Below are 15,119 nucleotides of genomic sequence, written 5' to 3' on the forward strand. Positions count from 1 at the left end.
AACTGGGCTTGCAATGTGGGATACCTTTCATAAGCCATATAGAGCCTGACTTTTAGAATCAGCAACAGAGCAAGCATTAAAACTAAGGATTTCCTGGCTAAACACAGACCACACCTTTCTCCTGTTTATAGTAATAACTTACTCCCTCCCAGAAAAGCCATGTAAGTGGAACAATCCACTTAGAAATTCTGGCCTCCTTCCTTCCTTTTGCAATTCATTCCTAGCCTGGCTTTCAGACTGCCTCAGTTGCTCAACCAGAAGAGTCAGTTGTTATTCCAAGACAAAGGAAAGTAAGCAACAAACGCCTCAAAACAGCCTGAGCAATACATGAGTACTTTTTAAAATCACTGACTTATTTGACTGGAATTGCTTATTTAATTGCAGCCAATATTTGTAAAACACTGTGAAGATGGCCTACAAGAACTAAATGCTATTAATATTACCATTAGAAGACTGAACCCCAAAATAACAGACTATAAAGCCAATTATAAAACAGCAAATGATAAACCAATAATAATCACACCACTTGACTGTATCACGCTAAAAATAACTCTTCCCTTATTTTAAAAGTTTGTTAAAAAAACAGTATTGTTAACTCCAGGCATTCAAAGATAGCCCCCTAAAATTATGAGACTGGCTTAAAAATTGAGATTTAAAAAAAACTGTGGGTTTTTAATTTACATAGTGGCATTTGAGCCTTTAGAGGGTCATATTTTAAAGCTTTCCCCAACAACCACAAGAGCTAGAAACTGCCATTAAAATGAAACTAAAATAAAACAAGAGCCTCATATATTCAGGATTCCGGCAGCTGGGGCCAGCAACACTAGACTGAACTTTTAATTAGAATAAAGAACTGGGGGCCAGCAATGCTGGGGTTTATAGCTGACTATAGAAAGCACCACCATACTCCAACCTACACTAGTGCACAACACAGTTAACTTAAAAAGAAGCGTTCCTGAAAATAAAGTTGGACCACCAGGCTGGATAGGCTCATGCAATCTCATATTAACAAACAGATCATGAATCTACAATAAGCTCTGTGCAAGCCAACTGCTCCCCTTGCCTAACCGGTCAATTAAGTAGATAGGCCTCCTTAGAGACTCAGAGGGTGTCCTGGTGTGTAGCTCATTGCAGAATCAGGATTTTATTCAGCCCTTTAACTGGGCTACAATTGTGGCAGCTGAAATGACTTCTTTATTAACAGGAGCTTCAGTATAGCACAGAGAATGACTATATTATTTGGAGGGTAAGTCCCTTGAATTGTGACTTCTGTGCTTGAATTTACCCTCTGAAGAAGGAAAAATTTCCTCCCTTCAGATATAATTTACCTACCTCACAGGACAGGGTGGTAGCTCATTAATTAACTAATGCTTATAAAGCACTTGGAGAGCCTCCGATGAAAGGAACCAGAGCCCACAAGCAGCATTAGATAAATTATACTTACAAAAGATGGTGCTTAATGGTTAACTGCAATTCACTTACAGCTTCCTGCTCTTAGCAAGTAAGCCACTTATATATAGCTTCTTTAGTCTGAGTTTTCACTTTTGTGGTCAGCTGATTGGAATGATGCAATTCCCATATAAAAAGTTTCAAGAACTATTCTGCCCTTTACCAGAAATAAGCCCTGTGTATAATCCATGAATGTTTTAAAAAGCAAACACTGTTCTTTCAGCTGTACATCCTAACTCCTCTTTCTGCTTTGCTGGCCTGGCAGTTGCCCTTCATAAAAGTAATGGTGGTGAGGGCCGCCTTCATCTATAAGTCACTTCCTGCTCCTCAGAGATGCATCCTGGTATCTCAGGTAAGTTTATTGAAGCCAATGTTGTTTTTCCCCTTAGTGAGCATTGCTTTTCATTTACCTAGTGCTCTTCATTTATAGGTCTCAAACAAACTTAATTATCCTCATTTTACCGTGAGAACATTTAAGCATGGATAAGTTAAGCCAATGTTCATGGAAAAATGGTCTTTGATGGTGGCTAATTTGGGGAGGGTCCACAAAGTGACTGTATAACCCTGATTTTTAGAGGCACTGAACTGAAGATAAGGCTGTAGGATTTGAGACCCTCTGAAAATCAACCCAGCAATTTCTTGAGTGGAATATTCCAAAACCAACGCAGCCAAAATCTAACATCATTTTTGAAAATTTGGGGGAGGTAGCCGAGTTAGTCTGTAACAGGAAAAACTTAAAAAAACTAATAGTCTGGTAGCACGTTAAAGACCAACAAAACATGTAGATGGTCTGATGAGCTTTCGTGGCACAACCCACTCTGGTCATCTGAAGAAGTGGGCTGTGCCCATAAAAGCTCATGAGACCATCTATATGTTTTATTAGTCTTTAAAGTGCTACCAGACTATCATTTTTTTAAAACATTGAATTAAGTGCTTTACCAAAGGTCACCTATGCTGTGTCTAGCTTGGGATGATTTTCCGGAAATGCTTTTAACGGAAAAGTTTTCTGTTAAAAGCATTTTCAGAACAGAGCGTCTAGATTGGCATGGACGCTTTTCCGCAAAAGCACTTTTTGCGGAAAAGCGTCCGTGCCAATCTAGACGTGCTTTTCTGCAAAAAAGCCCCAATCGCCATTTTCGCGATCAGGGCTTTTTTGCGGAAAACAAATCTGAGCTGTCTACACTGGCCCTTTTGCGCAAAAGCTTTGCGCAAAAGGGACTTTTGCCTGAACGGGAGCAGAATAGTATTTCCACAAGAAGCACTGATTTCTTACAGTAGGAAGTCAGTGCTTTTGCGGAAATTCAAGCAGCCAGTGTAGACAGCTGGCAAGTTTTTCCAGAAAAGTGGCTGATTTTCTGGAAAACTGGCCAGTCTAGACACAGCCCCTGTGAATAAGTGATGGGAGTAAAACCCAGATTGCATGATTGGTAGAGCTGTATTCTAGCCCTATCTCTAGCTTGAATAGAATCATGTTAACTTCCCAATCCAGTTCTCTGCTCTCATTTTAATTAGATCCCTCCTCTTGAAACTGAAATTTTTAAAAATGTGAAATTTCAGAGGAATTTTGACATTCAAAATATAAATAGTAAAAAACCCTTTTTTTGGCTCAATAGTCAAAATGTGTAATTTTTGCGCAAATATACTGGTTGAAAATTTTAAATTTCATTTTTTGGGAGAGGGGAATTTATGAAAAAATAATCACAAGTATTTTTCTAACTAGCTGCCTCCTGCCTGTGTGCTTCGCCTGTTTCAGAGGATCCGTAGTTTTGTCTGAGTTCTACTGAGATGTTTTCTTGGTTTATCTGAAATTGACACTGCAAATAAACCCCTTGCAACTGAAATTTTAAAACAAGGGCAACAAACTGGGAAGATCTCCCAGGTTCTGATCTAATATGTGGTATTGCACAGTTATTCATCTTTAACAAATCAGTTATGAAAATAGTCTTAAACTTGTTTTGTTATCTATTTCACTTAACAGTGTTATGAAATCATTTCCCAAACCAAATAGCTTCTGTGCTAGCAAAGGCAGAGCTAAAAATCCTGAACAACCCTAACTTGAAAAAATATTTCATAGGGATTTTTCAATACCAAGCCGCATTAAGGTGTCCTTCTGTACAGCTATTTAATATATTAAGCTTTATTTTTTTTAAAATGACAGTTAAGCAGCTTTCTTTGCAGGGGTTTGTTCAGTGATGAATGGCTTAGGCTACTGAGTGCCACCAAACCTTATTGCTATGCTATTTTGCTTGGGAAACAGCTCTCTAGTTTAGATGGGCCAAATTGGACTATTACAAAGTGGTCTGTAAGGTGTGTGTCATCACTGTTCACTTTTACCAAAAAGCTAAGATCTCTGGTCACTGGGAAGGCAGAGATTAACTCCCATGCATTCATCAAGTTGATTGTGCTCAAAGCTGCTAGCAATTTTAATTTAACATCTTTCCAAAGAGAGAATGTTAAATGAAAGAACATCAGTTTTAATAATCAAGCTATTATAATTGGTTCTGCTTGGAATAGGCTCTGACAATAACCCCAATCTCCAAACACTTACAAGCACATTTAACAGGTAAATAGTCCCTTTGACTTCAGTGGGAGAATTCATGAATAAAGTTAATATTTACATAAATGGTATTAAGGATCAGGGTTAATATAAGCCTGGAAATATGCTAGTTGTTACCTTCTTTTAAAACCTAGTTACAGCTGTGATTCCCTGCCTACTGAGAACAGGGATATTGGGGGCTTTATAGTGAACTAAGGAGGATAAGTGAAACTTGACTGACAGAATTGCCATTCCAGGTGTGGTCTGGCTATTCTGAGAATATTTGTGTAAGTGTACAAATCTCAAGGCAGATGTGCTGCACAGATGTTTATACTTTATACTAGTAATTTAGCCTGTGAGTACCTGCACAAAGCTCACTGTGGGGTCAGGGCTAATGGATTATTTTTGTTAAGCAGACGTTTCCAACTGGCAATAGTGCCCTAATGCTAAATCAATGAGTTGTTAACTTGTTGGAGGGTATTAAATAAATGGCTGCATAACTAGGAACAAAGATATGAAATTCAGAATGGGAGAATTTAGACTGACTATTGGGGAGACTTTGCCAACTATTGTAGTCTTTTTGTCTGTGCATAGGGATCCCGGCTACAGTGATGGAAGCCTCAGTGTTTGAGGTAATAGACTGGATGAAGCGCAGGAAAATATGCTGTAGGAAACCATTCTGCACTGATGCCAGATAGACTAGATGTGACCTAATAGGTCCTTTCTGTCATTGATGTCTGTGCTCTGCTATAATTAATGCCTTTGTTATTTCTGGAATTGATTGTTATAATTCATTATCCTTTTGTCTAACGGCCATATTATTAAGAAACTGCGGCAGACACTGAGTATGCTGCTGTTAGAGTTCTTTCTGTGTCTAGTTTGATTGAGTGTTGCCCTAGTTTGATATATTTTTTTCTAGTTACCAGTTGGATTTTACTTGATTTGCTTGAATTGATTTGTGTGCATACCTGTTTGTACCATTGCCCTCTCTGATCAGCAGAATCAGAACTGCTTTGTTGTGTGAGTCTAAGTCCCTGTATTGTAGAGGCTCCTTTAGTTAAGTGGTAAGGATATGATTTTGAAACAGGACTATATGGGTTCTAAACTTGCAGCTGCTGCGAAATTTTGCATGGCCCTGATGTGTTACATAATGACTTTAAATATAAGCTTTTTTTTAGGGCAAGGGCCTTTTTCAGTTTGTGTTTGGTCCTGATGCATGATAGGCATTTCTACCACAGTACAAATAATAAACAAAAACAGAAATAAAAGCAGTGAAGTCTTATATGTGCCCATGATAGATTTACCATTATATGTTTCTTGGTTTTCTTAAGCTTAATGTCTATTAATTGTACTAAATATAATGTTAAGTAGCAGTCACTCCTGACTTTACCCCAGTCTAATTTATACTATGTGAATATGAAACTTTTATTACTTTTTCATGTGTGCAAACATGAATAAATTTTTAAATTACAGTTGAACAAGGCATATGTTAAGAATATTTTGTGCTATGTAAATCACCCTGGGACTTCTTATAAATTTTGCATATTACTGTTAAAGGCTCAGCAGAGCTGTTGTGCTCATTTTAAATCCCATTGAAGTTAATGGGAAGTAAGCATGTGTTGTATTTTGGTGAATTGGGGCCATAAAATATAAACCTGGCTCTTTTGCACTAATCACTAAACTGGTGCAAATGTCTGGATGCTGTGGAAATGTACACAAGTAAAGATCATACACCAGAAGATGTTTTACTTGTTATCCCAACTGTGATTTAATGTTAATTATTTATTTATAACACTGTTATTACCGTCTGTAATTTATTTAAAAATGCAGTAGTTTTGGTATTATGTGGTGGTATGATACTTTGGCATCATGATATTCAGTGTTTGCTAAGAGGTGTGGAGGAGATGGACTTTAGTTTGTGTTAATGATAAAATTAATTAATGAATCTCTTACGTTATAGAGCTAAGGGTACGTCTAGACTACAAGCCTCTTTCGAAACAGATCATCTAGTCAGCCACAAGACTTTTGAAAAAGCGATCTGCTTTTTTGAAAGAGCACCCAGGCAATCTGGATGCTCTCTTTTGAAAAAGCACAGTTTGCGTTCTTACTCGTAAAAGCAGGTTTACCGCTGTTGAAAAAACTGCCGCGTTCTTTTGATTTAATTTAAAAAACGCAACGGCAGTCTAGATGCAGGTGAAGTTTTTTTTTTTTTTTTTAAAAGGCCTCTGTTTTTGAAAAAACTCTGTAGTCTAGACATAGCCTAACTGTTTTTGAAACAATGCCTTTGAAGTTTTTGAACTAATGTGTGCTATCAACTATGGGCCCAAACTATTTTTGGGGTAACTCCATAAGAATCAATGGATGAAGTGGTGCCCCCAATGCAAGAGAAACTTGTTTGCTAAGTGGTGCCCAGGTACTTTTGCTTAGAGCTGTGCAGCGCTGCTGTCAAGGAATTCTGAAACAACCAACCAAGTTCCATTGCAAATTTGAAACTGTTCAGGTTTGCCCAAAGGTTTATAGACCTAGTGAGTTGTGATGGACAAGACCTGAACAAACTGCTGGTCAGAGTTCTCAAAACTCCAGGGTGAGTTTCTGGAACCTGTTTTTGTGGCTAGCCCTTAACTCTAGAGTGAGTCAAACAAAAGCATGACTTCCTGGTTATGACCTTCCTTAAACTTTGGGCAAGTTTAGCTCTGGACTTTTGTGACTTGCTCTAAATTCTGTAAGGGACCAAACGAGATCTGGATCTCAACACTTGCAAATGTAGGTGAAGTACAGTGAGGGAGTTAACTATGTGTTTTAGGCACATCTGGAACTGGTCATGAGTGGAAAATTTTAGTTATTTGATTTATTTCTAGGGTTGTATGTAGCCCCCAGTACTGTGCCATCTGAGTCCCTCACAGATATCAATCTATCCTTCCAATAACCCCCTATTATAATCTTATGAAGGGTTGAAGATCAAGGCTACACATTTCAGAAATGGCCTATGATTTTTGGCAGCTCAGTTTCTGGATGACTAATATGAGACCATAAGAAAGGCCATACTGGGTCAGACAAAAGGTCCATCTATCTCAGTATCCTGTCTTCTGACAGTGGCCAATGCTAGGTACCCTCAGAGGGAATTAACAGAACAGGGAATCAAGTGATCCCTCTCCTGTCATCTGTCTCCAACCTCTGACAAACAGAGGGTAGGGACAGTTTTCCTACCCATCCTGGCCAATAGCCATTGATGGACCCAACTTCCATGTATTTATCTAGCTCTTGAGGCCTGATTTTTTTCCCGGAGAATGGGGGGCATAAAGGGAATTAGGAGTGGGGGATGCACACTGAGCCCTGGTATTACAGGACAGCGGATTGGGGATCACGGGAAGAAAGATTAGGGGACTCTGGTAAGGAGAGAGAAGGAGGAATGAAGAGGCTTGTGGGGGAAGGGGCAATAGGGGTGCACACAGAGCCTCTGGCAGCGCACATCCGCTTAGTTTCACCTCTGGATACAACCCTTTAGTGCTATATAGGAATAGTGGGGAGGTCTCCATTAAGAAAATCAGGCCCTTAGTCGAGTGTTTCAAGCTGGAAACACGAAATCAGTGAACATTTTAACTTAAGTAGCTTGCTCCACATCACACAGTGATTTTTGTGGGGTAGAACTGGGACTACAATAAGATGTCCTGAATCTCAGCCCAATTTCTTCTTGGGGCTGATGTCTGATTTCTCATTTCAATCCATGTAAAATCATTGAATTTTTAGATCTGTTCGCACTGGAATTTCAAAGTGAAAGTTGAGGTCTGAGAACCCCATGCTGATGGAAAGCAAAGGGAATATTTATGCTAATCTCTCTAACGCAAACCTGACGAATTCTGCAAGGTGCTAACTTTATTAGATGGAGTCATTTATCCGAGTCCTGCATGTTAATTGCGGCTGAGGCTTGACCTGGGACCTAGTGAGCTAAAAGAGAGCCTTCCTCCTTTTCAAGCCGGCAGGAGCTGTGCCAAGCTGGTCTCAGCTGGAAGTCTTTCTTTGTAGATCTTACAGACTGTCAGGATGAAAGGTGGATGTAGGCTAAAAATGGCTCAGGAGCACGGTTGGGTATATGCAAGGAATAGCAATGAGAACGGAGAAGGGTTATCTAGTAAAATATGAACTAAAAGGCTACAGATGTCGTGGAAACCATCCTGAGGTGGGGGCGAGGGGAGAGCATTCAAACGGGGGGTGTGGCTAGAACAGAGAAATACTGGGTAAGTTGAATGAGGAATGTCATCAGAGGAGTGAAGAGAGACAGAGAAGACTCAACATCTGGCTGAAATAAGGAATGGGGCTGAGAAATACTTTGACAAATAGTTTAGGACAGAAATGATTGGTGCACTGAGAAGGCGGCTTTCTCGGGCACAGATGCTGAAATCTATTCCAGGCCTTTTTTAATGCGATACATCTAACAGCACTAATAAAACACACAACCTCCCCAGGATGGGGTTTATACCCGAATTCTTTAGAGAATATGGTGCTAATTCTTTAAAGCGCCGTGTTAATTTGTAACATGAATCAAAGGGAGCCCAAATCAGAACCTTTTCTCCAGCAGCTAGTGGACCCTGGGTACAGTTGTGGGTGCAGCACAGATGGCAAGTGCTGGCCAGAGAAATGAGCACAGCTGGTGCTGACAGGCACAGGGAAGTAGCAAGCAGCGGTTGATCAGAGGTGGAGGTGCAGTGTGCCCAGCAATAAGTGGGTATGCCCTGTTGGGGAACATAGTTGATGGAGACAGGGCAGGGGGGTAGGAGAAATGAATGTTTGTGGCAGGTGCTAGGAGGAGGTGTGGTGCAGTGGTCACAGGGAGCAGAGAAGTTGATGGATATTCAGTTGATGGGAAGGGCTGAGCAGATGTGCAGGTTCTGTGTAGAGTGGTAGGAGCTGGGGAGATTTGTGAATGCAGCTTACTGAGGTGCAGCTAGCAAGAGGTGGAGATGCATGTAGATGCAGTGGGCACAGCTGGGCAGATGTGCCGGTATAGTGAATACAGTGGGTGGGAATGGCTAGGACCATAGGTGTGGCAACTAGGGGTGTAGGAGTGCTGCAGCATCCCCTAGCTAGAAGTGGTTTCCATTATACACAGGGTTTCCAATTTGGTACAACAGCTGTCAGCACCCCCACTAAAAATTGTTCCAGCACCCCTGGCTGGGATGCAGCTGGCAGGAAGTGGGGACAGGTCTGAGTGCAGTGGGCACAGCTGGGAAGATGTGTGGCTGGGATGGGCTGGGATGCAGCAGGCAGGGGTGGGGTAGTGCGGGTGCAGTGGGCACAGCTTGGGAGATGTGTGAGTGCAGTGAGGACCCAGCTGGCAGGAGGTGGGGTGCAGTGGGCACAGCTGGGAAAATGTGTGGGTGCAGTGAGGACCCAGGAGGTGGGGTGCAGTGGGCACAGCGGGCACAGTGAGGATGCAGCCAGCAAACCGTGGGGATAGCACGGGTGCAGTGGGTGCGACTGGGCAAATGTGCGGGTGCAATGCACACAAGTGCGGGTGCAGTGAGGATCCAGCCGGCAGGAGCTGGGGCACAGCTGGGCAGATGTGCGGGTGCAGTGAGGCTCCAGCCGGCAGGAGCTGGGGCACAGCTGGGCAGATGTGCGGGTGCAGTGAGGATCCAGCCGGCAGGAGCTGGGGCACAGCTGGGCAGATGTGGGGGTGCAGCGAGGCTCCAGCTGGCTGGAGCTGGGGCACAGCTGGGCAGATGTGCGGGTGCAGCGAGGCTCCAGCTGGCTGGAGCTGGGGCACAGCTGGGCAGATGTGCGGGTGCAGCGAGGCTCCAGCCGGCAGGAGCTGGGGCACAGCTGGGCAGATGTGCGGGTGCAGCGAGGCTCCAGCTGGCAGGAGCTGGGGCACAGCTGGGCAGATGTGCGGGTGCAGCGAGGCTCCAGCTGGCAGGAGCTGGGGCACAGCTGGGCAGATGTGGGGGTGCAGCGAGGCTCCAGCTGGCTGGAGCTGGGGCACAGCTGGGCAGATGTGCGGGTGCAGTGAGGATCCAGCCGGCAGGAGCTGGGGCACAGCTGGGCAGATCTGCAGGGTGCAGCGAGGATCCAGCCGGCAGGAGCTGGGGCACAGCTGGGCAGATGTGCGGGTGCAGCGAGGCTCCAGCCGGCAGGAGCTGGGGCACAGCTGGGCAGATGTGCGGGTGCAGCGAGGCTCCAGCCGGCAGGAGCTGGGGCACAGCTGGGCAGATGTGCGGGTGCAGCGAGGCTCCAGCCGGCAGGAGCTGGGGCACAGCTGGGCAGATGTGCGGGTGCAGCGAGGCTCCAGCCGGCAGGAGCTGGGGCACAGCTGGGCAGATGTGCGGGTGCAGCGAGGCTCCAGCCGGCAGGAGCTGGGGCACAGCTGGGCAGATGTGCGGGTGCAGCGAGGCTCCAGCCGGCAGGAGCTGGGGCACAGCTGGGCAGATGTGGGGGTGCAGCGAGGCTCCAGCTGGCAGGAGCTGGGGCACAGCTGGGCAGATGTGCGGGTGCAGCGAGGCTCCAGCTGGCAGGAGCTGGGGCACAGCTGGGCAGATGTGCAGGGTGCAGTGAGCACAGCGCACGGGGCTGGTGAGCAGGAGTTCGCCGAGAGGCGCCAGCGAGAGCCGCAGGCGCGGACGCAACCGAACCAACCGTCTTCCCCGGACGCCCCTCCTGTCCCCTCCCTTCTCTCTGGAGTTCTCACCCCGCCCCTACCCCTCTCCGAGTGACGTCACCCCCCCCAGCTCAGCCGGCGCCATTTTGAAACTGGAAGCTTGGAACGAGAAGGGGGGGGGGGCGGGCTGGCAAGGAAAGACCGACGCGAAGAGCGCGGGGGAAGCCGAACGGAGCCGGCTTCGCACCGCCCCCCCCGGGGGACAATCTGCCGCCATCCTCCCTCCACGCTCGCCACCCGCCCGGCGCAGCGGGCCGCCTGGAGAGCCGGGAGGCCGCTCTCTCCGACCCGGCCACTCGGGAGCCCAACATGGCAGGTAAGGGGGAGCGAGCCCCCTCCTTCCCGGGGGCCGGCCCCCGCTGCCCACAGAGCCCAGGGGGCGGGGGGAGGTCTGTGGAGGGGCAGGCGAGGCCGCTAAAATGGCCTTGAATCAGCCAGCCACGCTGAGCTGCTGCTGCCTGCTGTGCGTGGAGGTGGCATGGACTTGCTGGGCACCTCGGTCTCCTTTTCCTCTTTCTCTCTCTCTGGTGGCTATTCCTCCCTCGGAGTGTGGGCTCGGTTTCTCTTCCTCCTTTTTAAAAAATTTGCATTCCTAAAACCTTGAATCCTGAAGTGCCCTTTGCATTGCATACGCTTGTCCTATTTTTTTTTTCCCCTTCTAGAAATCTGTGCTCCTTCCCCTCTTTTGCTTCCCTGCTTGCAACACATTTGTGTTTCACAAGGAAGAAGGTGGATGGAGGTCTGGGGGAAAAAGCCTTGTATTTCTGAAGTTCAGCGTGTTAGGAGGTTTCTAAGCTGGGTGTGTCTTTTTTTGGCTTCCCCAGACTTTCTGGTTTTGCGAGGAAATTGCACGTATGTGTTGTGTTGAAGGGGGTGCAGATCTGTACAGGAGAGTGGCTGTAGGGTGCAGATGCGATTGTGTTTAGAGTGCAGTTGCACCCTACTGTCGGGTGCAGCTATGTGGGTAGCTGCAGAGAAAGGTGAAATTGGGAAGAGGATGTAGTTTCTTAGAAAATTCAAGTCTCTCTGAGCGTGTGCAATAATGCATGGTGGTTGTATGTCTAATTTTCTTAATTCTGGAGATTTATGTTCATTCTCCATTTTTCAGGTTGCATCCTAAAGAGCAATTTGGAAGATAAAAATTATCCACATGCATAGGATGTCCCTGTCTCTTTCTTGTGGTGATATGTTCATTTCCCCCTTCTGCAAATTAATTGCCTCTTCAGTGCCATGCATTTTCTAGAGCAGCATGAGAGGCAGTATTTAGGTTTGCACCTTGCTTCCCACACGCGCACACACACCAGGCTATGTCACTCCACCCTTTTGAATCTGCTGAAACAAGGCCTTTAATGTAGCAAGTTGCATAAAAAATAAAATACAGTTTGCAGCATATAATGTTTTTTCTTGCAAACAGACATTCTCAAAATTTTTCCATGGTGTTAAAAGTAAGAGTCAAATACAGATGGGGGGAGGGGGGAGAGGAGAAATTGGATGGATAGGGGTTTTGGATGGTTGGTGAAAGATGCTGAAAGTGGGATACTTTCCCTATACATGTATCAAAAACAAATATTGCGGTTCATATTGTATAGATCAGCGTTTCTCAACCTTTTTTTTAAGTACCCCTTTTAAAAAAAAAAGTACCCCCAGTACCTACAGTTATATTTTTTTAAAGGGGTACTTAAAAAAAAAAAAAAGGTTGAGAAACGCTGATCTTTACAATATGAACTGCAATATTTGTTTTTGATACATGTATAAGTACCCACAGTACCTACAGATTTCAGACACACATTTTTTTTCTACCATCACAGGACATTTATTTACACAACTTAATCGTAGCCAGGCGGGCAATGAAATTTTTGGGTGTAAAAAGTACAAAAATAATAAAGCACTGTAAAATTTAAAAAAATTCAGTTTTCTCCAAATTTCAGTTGTGTTGACGTACCCCCCCCCAGACTTCTCTTGTGTACCCTTAAGGGTACTCGTACCACTGGTTAAGAAACACTGGTGTAGATTGATATCATGATAAGATTTCCCCATCACCTTGGCTGATTCTAGTTCACGTTGTCTTTCCTAATTCTTGGACTTTGTAAGAAGCTCCAAAAAGATATTACAATCTAATCCTTTTTGGTTTATTCCTCCGCCTCCCCATGCCCTCTTTGCCCGAGCAGCCTCTTGATCCCTCATGGAGAGAGGGATCATCCTGCTGTTGCTAACTTGAACTTAAGTTAATTTGTTCCTCAACTTGGTGTGGGTGGGGTAGGGAAGGATCCTTCCTGCATGTCCCCTCTTGTTCCCCAAAAATGTTGCATCACATTAATGCCTCACAAGATACATCTGTTCTTTTTTGGTTGTGGGTTGAGAAGGAATTTCCATTTTGATATCCTCTTGCAGACAGAGCAAACTTGTTTCAATTTCTCTTCCTGTCTGGACCCCAGCCCAGTGATTTGCTAAGAATGAAATGCAAAAGAAAGGGGTGGATTTTTTTTGTGTGCTTTTGGGTGGTGAGGTTCAAATGAATCACTACCTTCTGCGGAGGTGGTAATGTTCCTGAAGTTTTCTCTTCGACCCATTTTCTACGGTAGTTATACTTGCTGTTAGCTTAAGGCAGATTGTTCAGTTTGCTGCACAGATTCCTTGCTTTTAAAAAAATCTAAGCCTGACAATTTCTTTAGCTACTATTACGACAGAGGAGGGAAGAGGTTTATAAACTTGCTTTAAAACTTGTTTCCTCTAGTCTGAAGTACTTAAGCGGTATAAAGTATTTTGCAAAAGAAAAATTGTTTCCTTTTTTTTTTATAAAGTGCCAACATTTAATTATTTGAAATATTTGGAAAATTTGTTAGGGCCATTCTCGCACCTAATATTTTACTTTGAAATTTAAGTCCCTTGTAAGTGAAGTGCTCTATGTTTTAGAGGGCACTGAAGTTTTTATATTAAAAAAGTGTTGTGAAATATACCAGCTGTTGCTCATTTTTAACATAACGTAGTTTTATTAACACTAGCCGTGCTTGTTTTGATAGTTCTGTGAGTTTTTTCATCAGTTACAAAGAGCAACTTTTGTCATTCTATCATTACTGTTGACAGATGTTGCTTTAAATATTGGGCAAATCACGGGCAAAAGCATTGTCAGGGCGGGGAGGCGGTGGGTGGTGGAGTTGCAGAGAGACAGTTTGTAATCAAGTTTTGGAACCTATGTCTTTGCATAAGAAATTTTGATTGTTGTAGGTGTGTCCAGTACTGACTAAATTGTGTCACTTGCCAGCGGTGACTACCATCTCCGTTTACTGGAATAAATTATTTGTTTTGCTTTCTCTAGGAGCTGGAGGAGGAGGGAATGACATTCAGTGGTGTTTTTCTCAGGTGAAAGGGGCTGTAGATGATGATGTAGCAGAAGGTAAGAACAAACTTCTTCACAGTGACTACATCTGATTGCTGTTGGTTAAACTTAGCAAGGGTGTTGCTGAAGTATTTCCTCCAAAACTGGGTTTTACTGAACGTCATTTTAGCCAAATCAGTAGTGCCACAAGACCACTCATTGTTTTTGAAGTTATGGACTGACATGGCTACCCCTCTGAGATAATTTTAGCGAAGTAGGAAAGCAAGTAGAAACATTGTCATTCCAGTATATTCTGGGATCCGATTTGTATATGGTAGAAGTGCAATTCAGCTGATATCCCTGGTCCTCCTGCTGTTTGTTAGAATTGGATTTGCCCCATAGATTGCAACACTAGTTAACTTGTTTTCCAAAATATCTGTCACATGACACGTAATGGCCATTGAGACTGAGGGACTAACTTGTCTGTTTTCCCCATCAGTGAAATGGGAATAATGATATTTTTCATAAATTCTCGCAACAACCCTCTAAAGAATGTTTGCACAGCACCTTGAAGATGTAATGTATCTGACACTATGCAAAACATCTCCCAGTCTTTCCATGCTGACTTATAAATCAGAATTACAAGCTTTTTTTGTACAAGCTTTTCAAGTATCAGTTATTTTTCATGATGAATTATTAGTGGAAACTGCCTCTACACTTTCGTAGTATAAGGTTCCTGTTAGGGATGTGAATGTGTACATGGTTAATCCATGAGCCTGGGCTCATGAGTTAACATGCACAGTTACACACAGTCCTTCCCCTCACCTGTCGCGGCTGCATAGGTGGGGTGGCGAGAGCTGGTGCATGCAGGGAGCTGGCTTTTAAACTGGCTCTCCGTGTGTACCAGCTCCCACAGAGCCGCCTCCCTGTGCATGTACCCGCTCCCATGGAGCCATCTGCCTCTGAAATATCTGGAAATGGTGCTCTTCAAAAGTTTTGTGTGATGCTTAGCAACTGAAAGGCTTTAGAAACAAATAGGTTGTAACAGATTTCAATAACTTCTAATATATTTTGCCTAAGATGGATATATTTTAAATTGTTCAGCAATTAGCATTCAAGATTGAATGTTAATGGCAATTTAGATAATGGTTGTATAGTTTTTTTCC

The 15,119-nt window shown here is 44.0% G+C and overlaps 1 protein-coding gene across 3 annotated transcripts in view; it reads left to right on the plus strand.

Moving 5' to 3' along the window:
• Positions 1-1,756: 1,756 nt before the first annotated feature.
• PPP2R2A (protein phosphatase 2 regulatory subunit Balpha) overlaps positions 1,757-15,119 on the plus strand; it is an 81,667-nt gene continuing 68,304 nt past the window's right edge. The window contains exons 1-2 of one of the 3 annotated variants that reach the window (XM_075910813.2): positions 1,757-1,801; positions 13,954-14,031. In XM_075910813.2, coding sequence (XP_075766928.1) covers positions 1,783-1,801; positions 13,954-14,031 — 97 coding nt within the window. In that variant the 5' untranslated portion in view covers positions 1,757-1,782. Of the gene's footprint in view, positions 1,802-10,718; positions 10,954-13,096; positions 13,216-13,953; positions 14,032-15,119 lie in introns of those variants that run through there. The other 2 variants (XM_075910814.2, XM_075910812.2) reach the window with 2 other exon arrangements.

Source organism: Pelodiscus sinensis, chromosome 28 (genome assembly GCF_052426305.1).
Source record: "Pelodiscus sinensis isolate ZL-2025 chromosome 28, ASM5242630v1, whole genome shotgun sequence".
In the NCBI taxonomy this organism is placed as follows: domain Eukaryota; kingdom Metazoa; phylum Chordata; order Testudines; family Trionychidae; genus Pelodiscus; species Pelodiscus sinensis.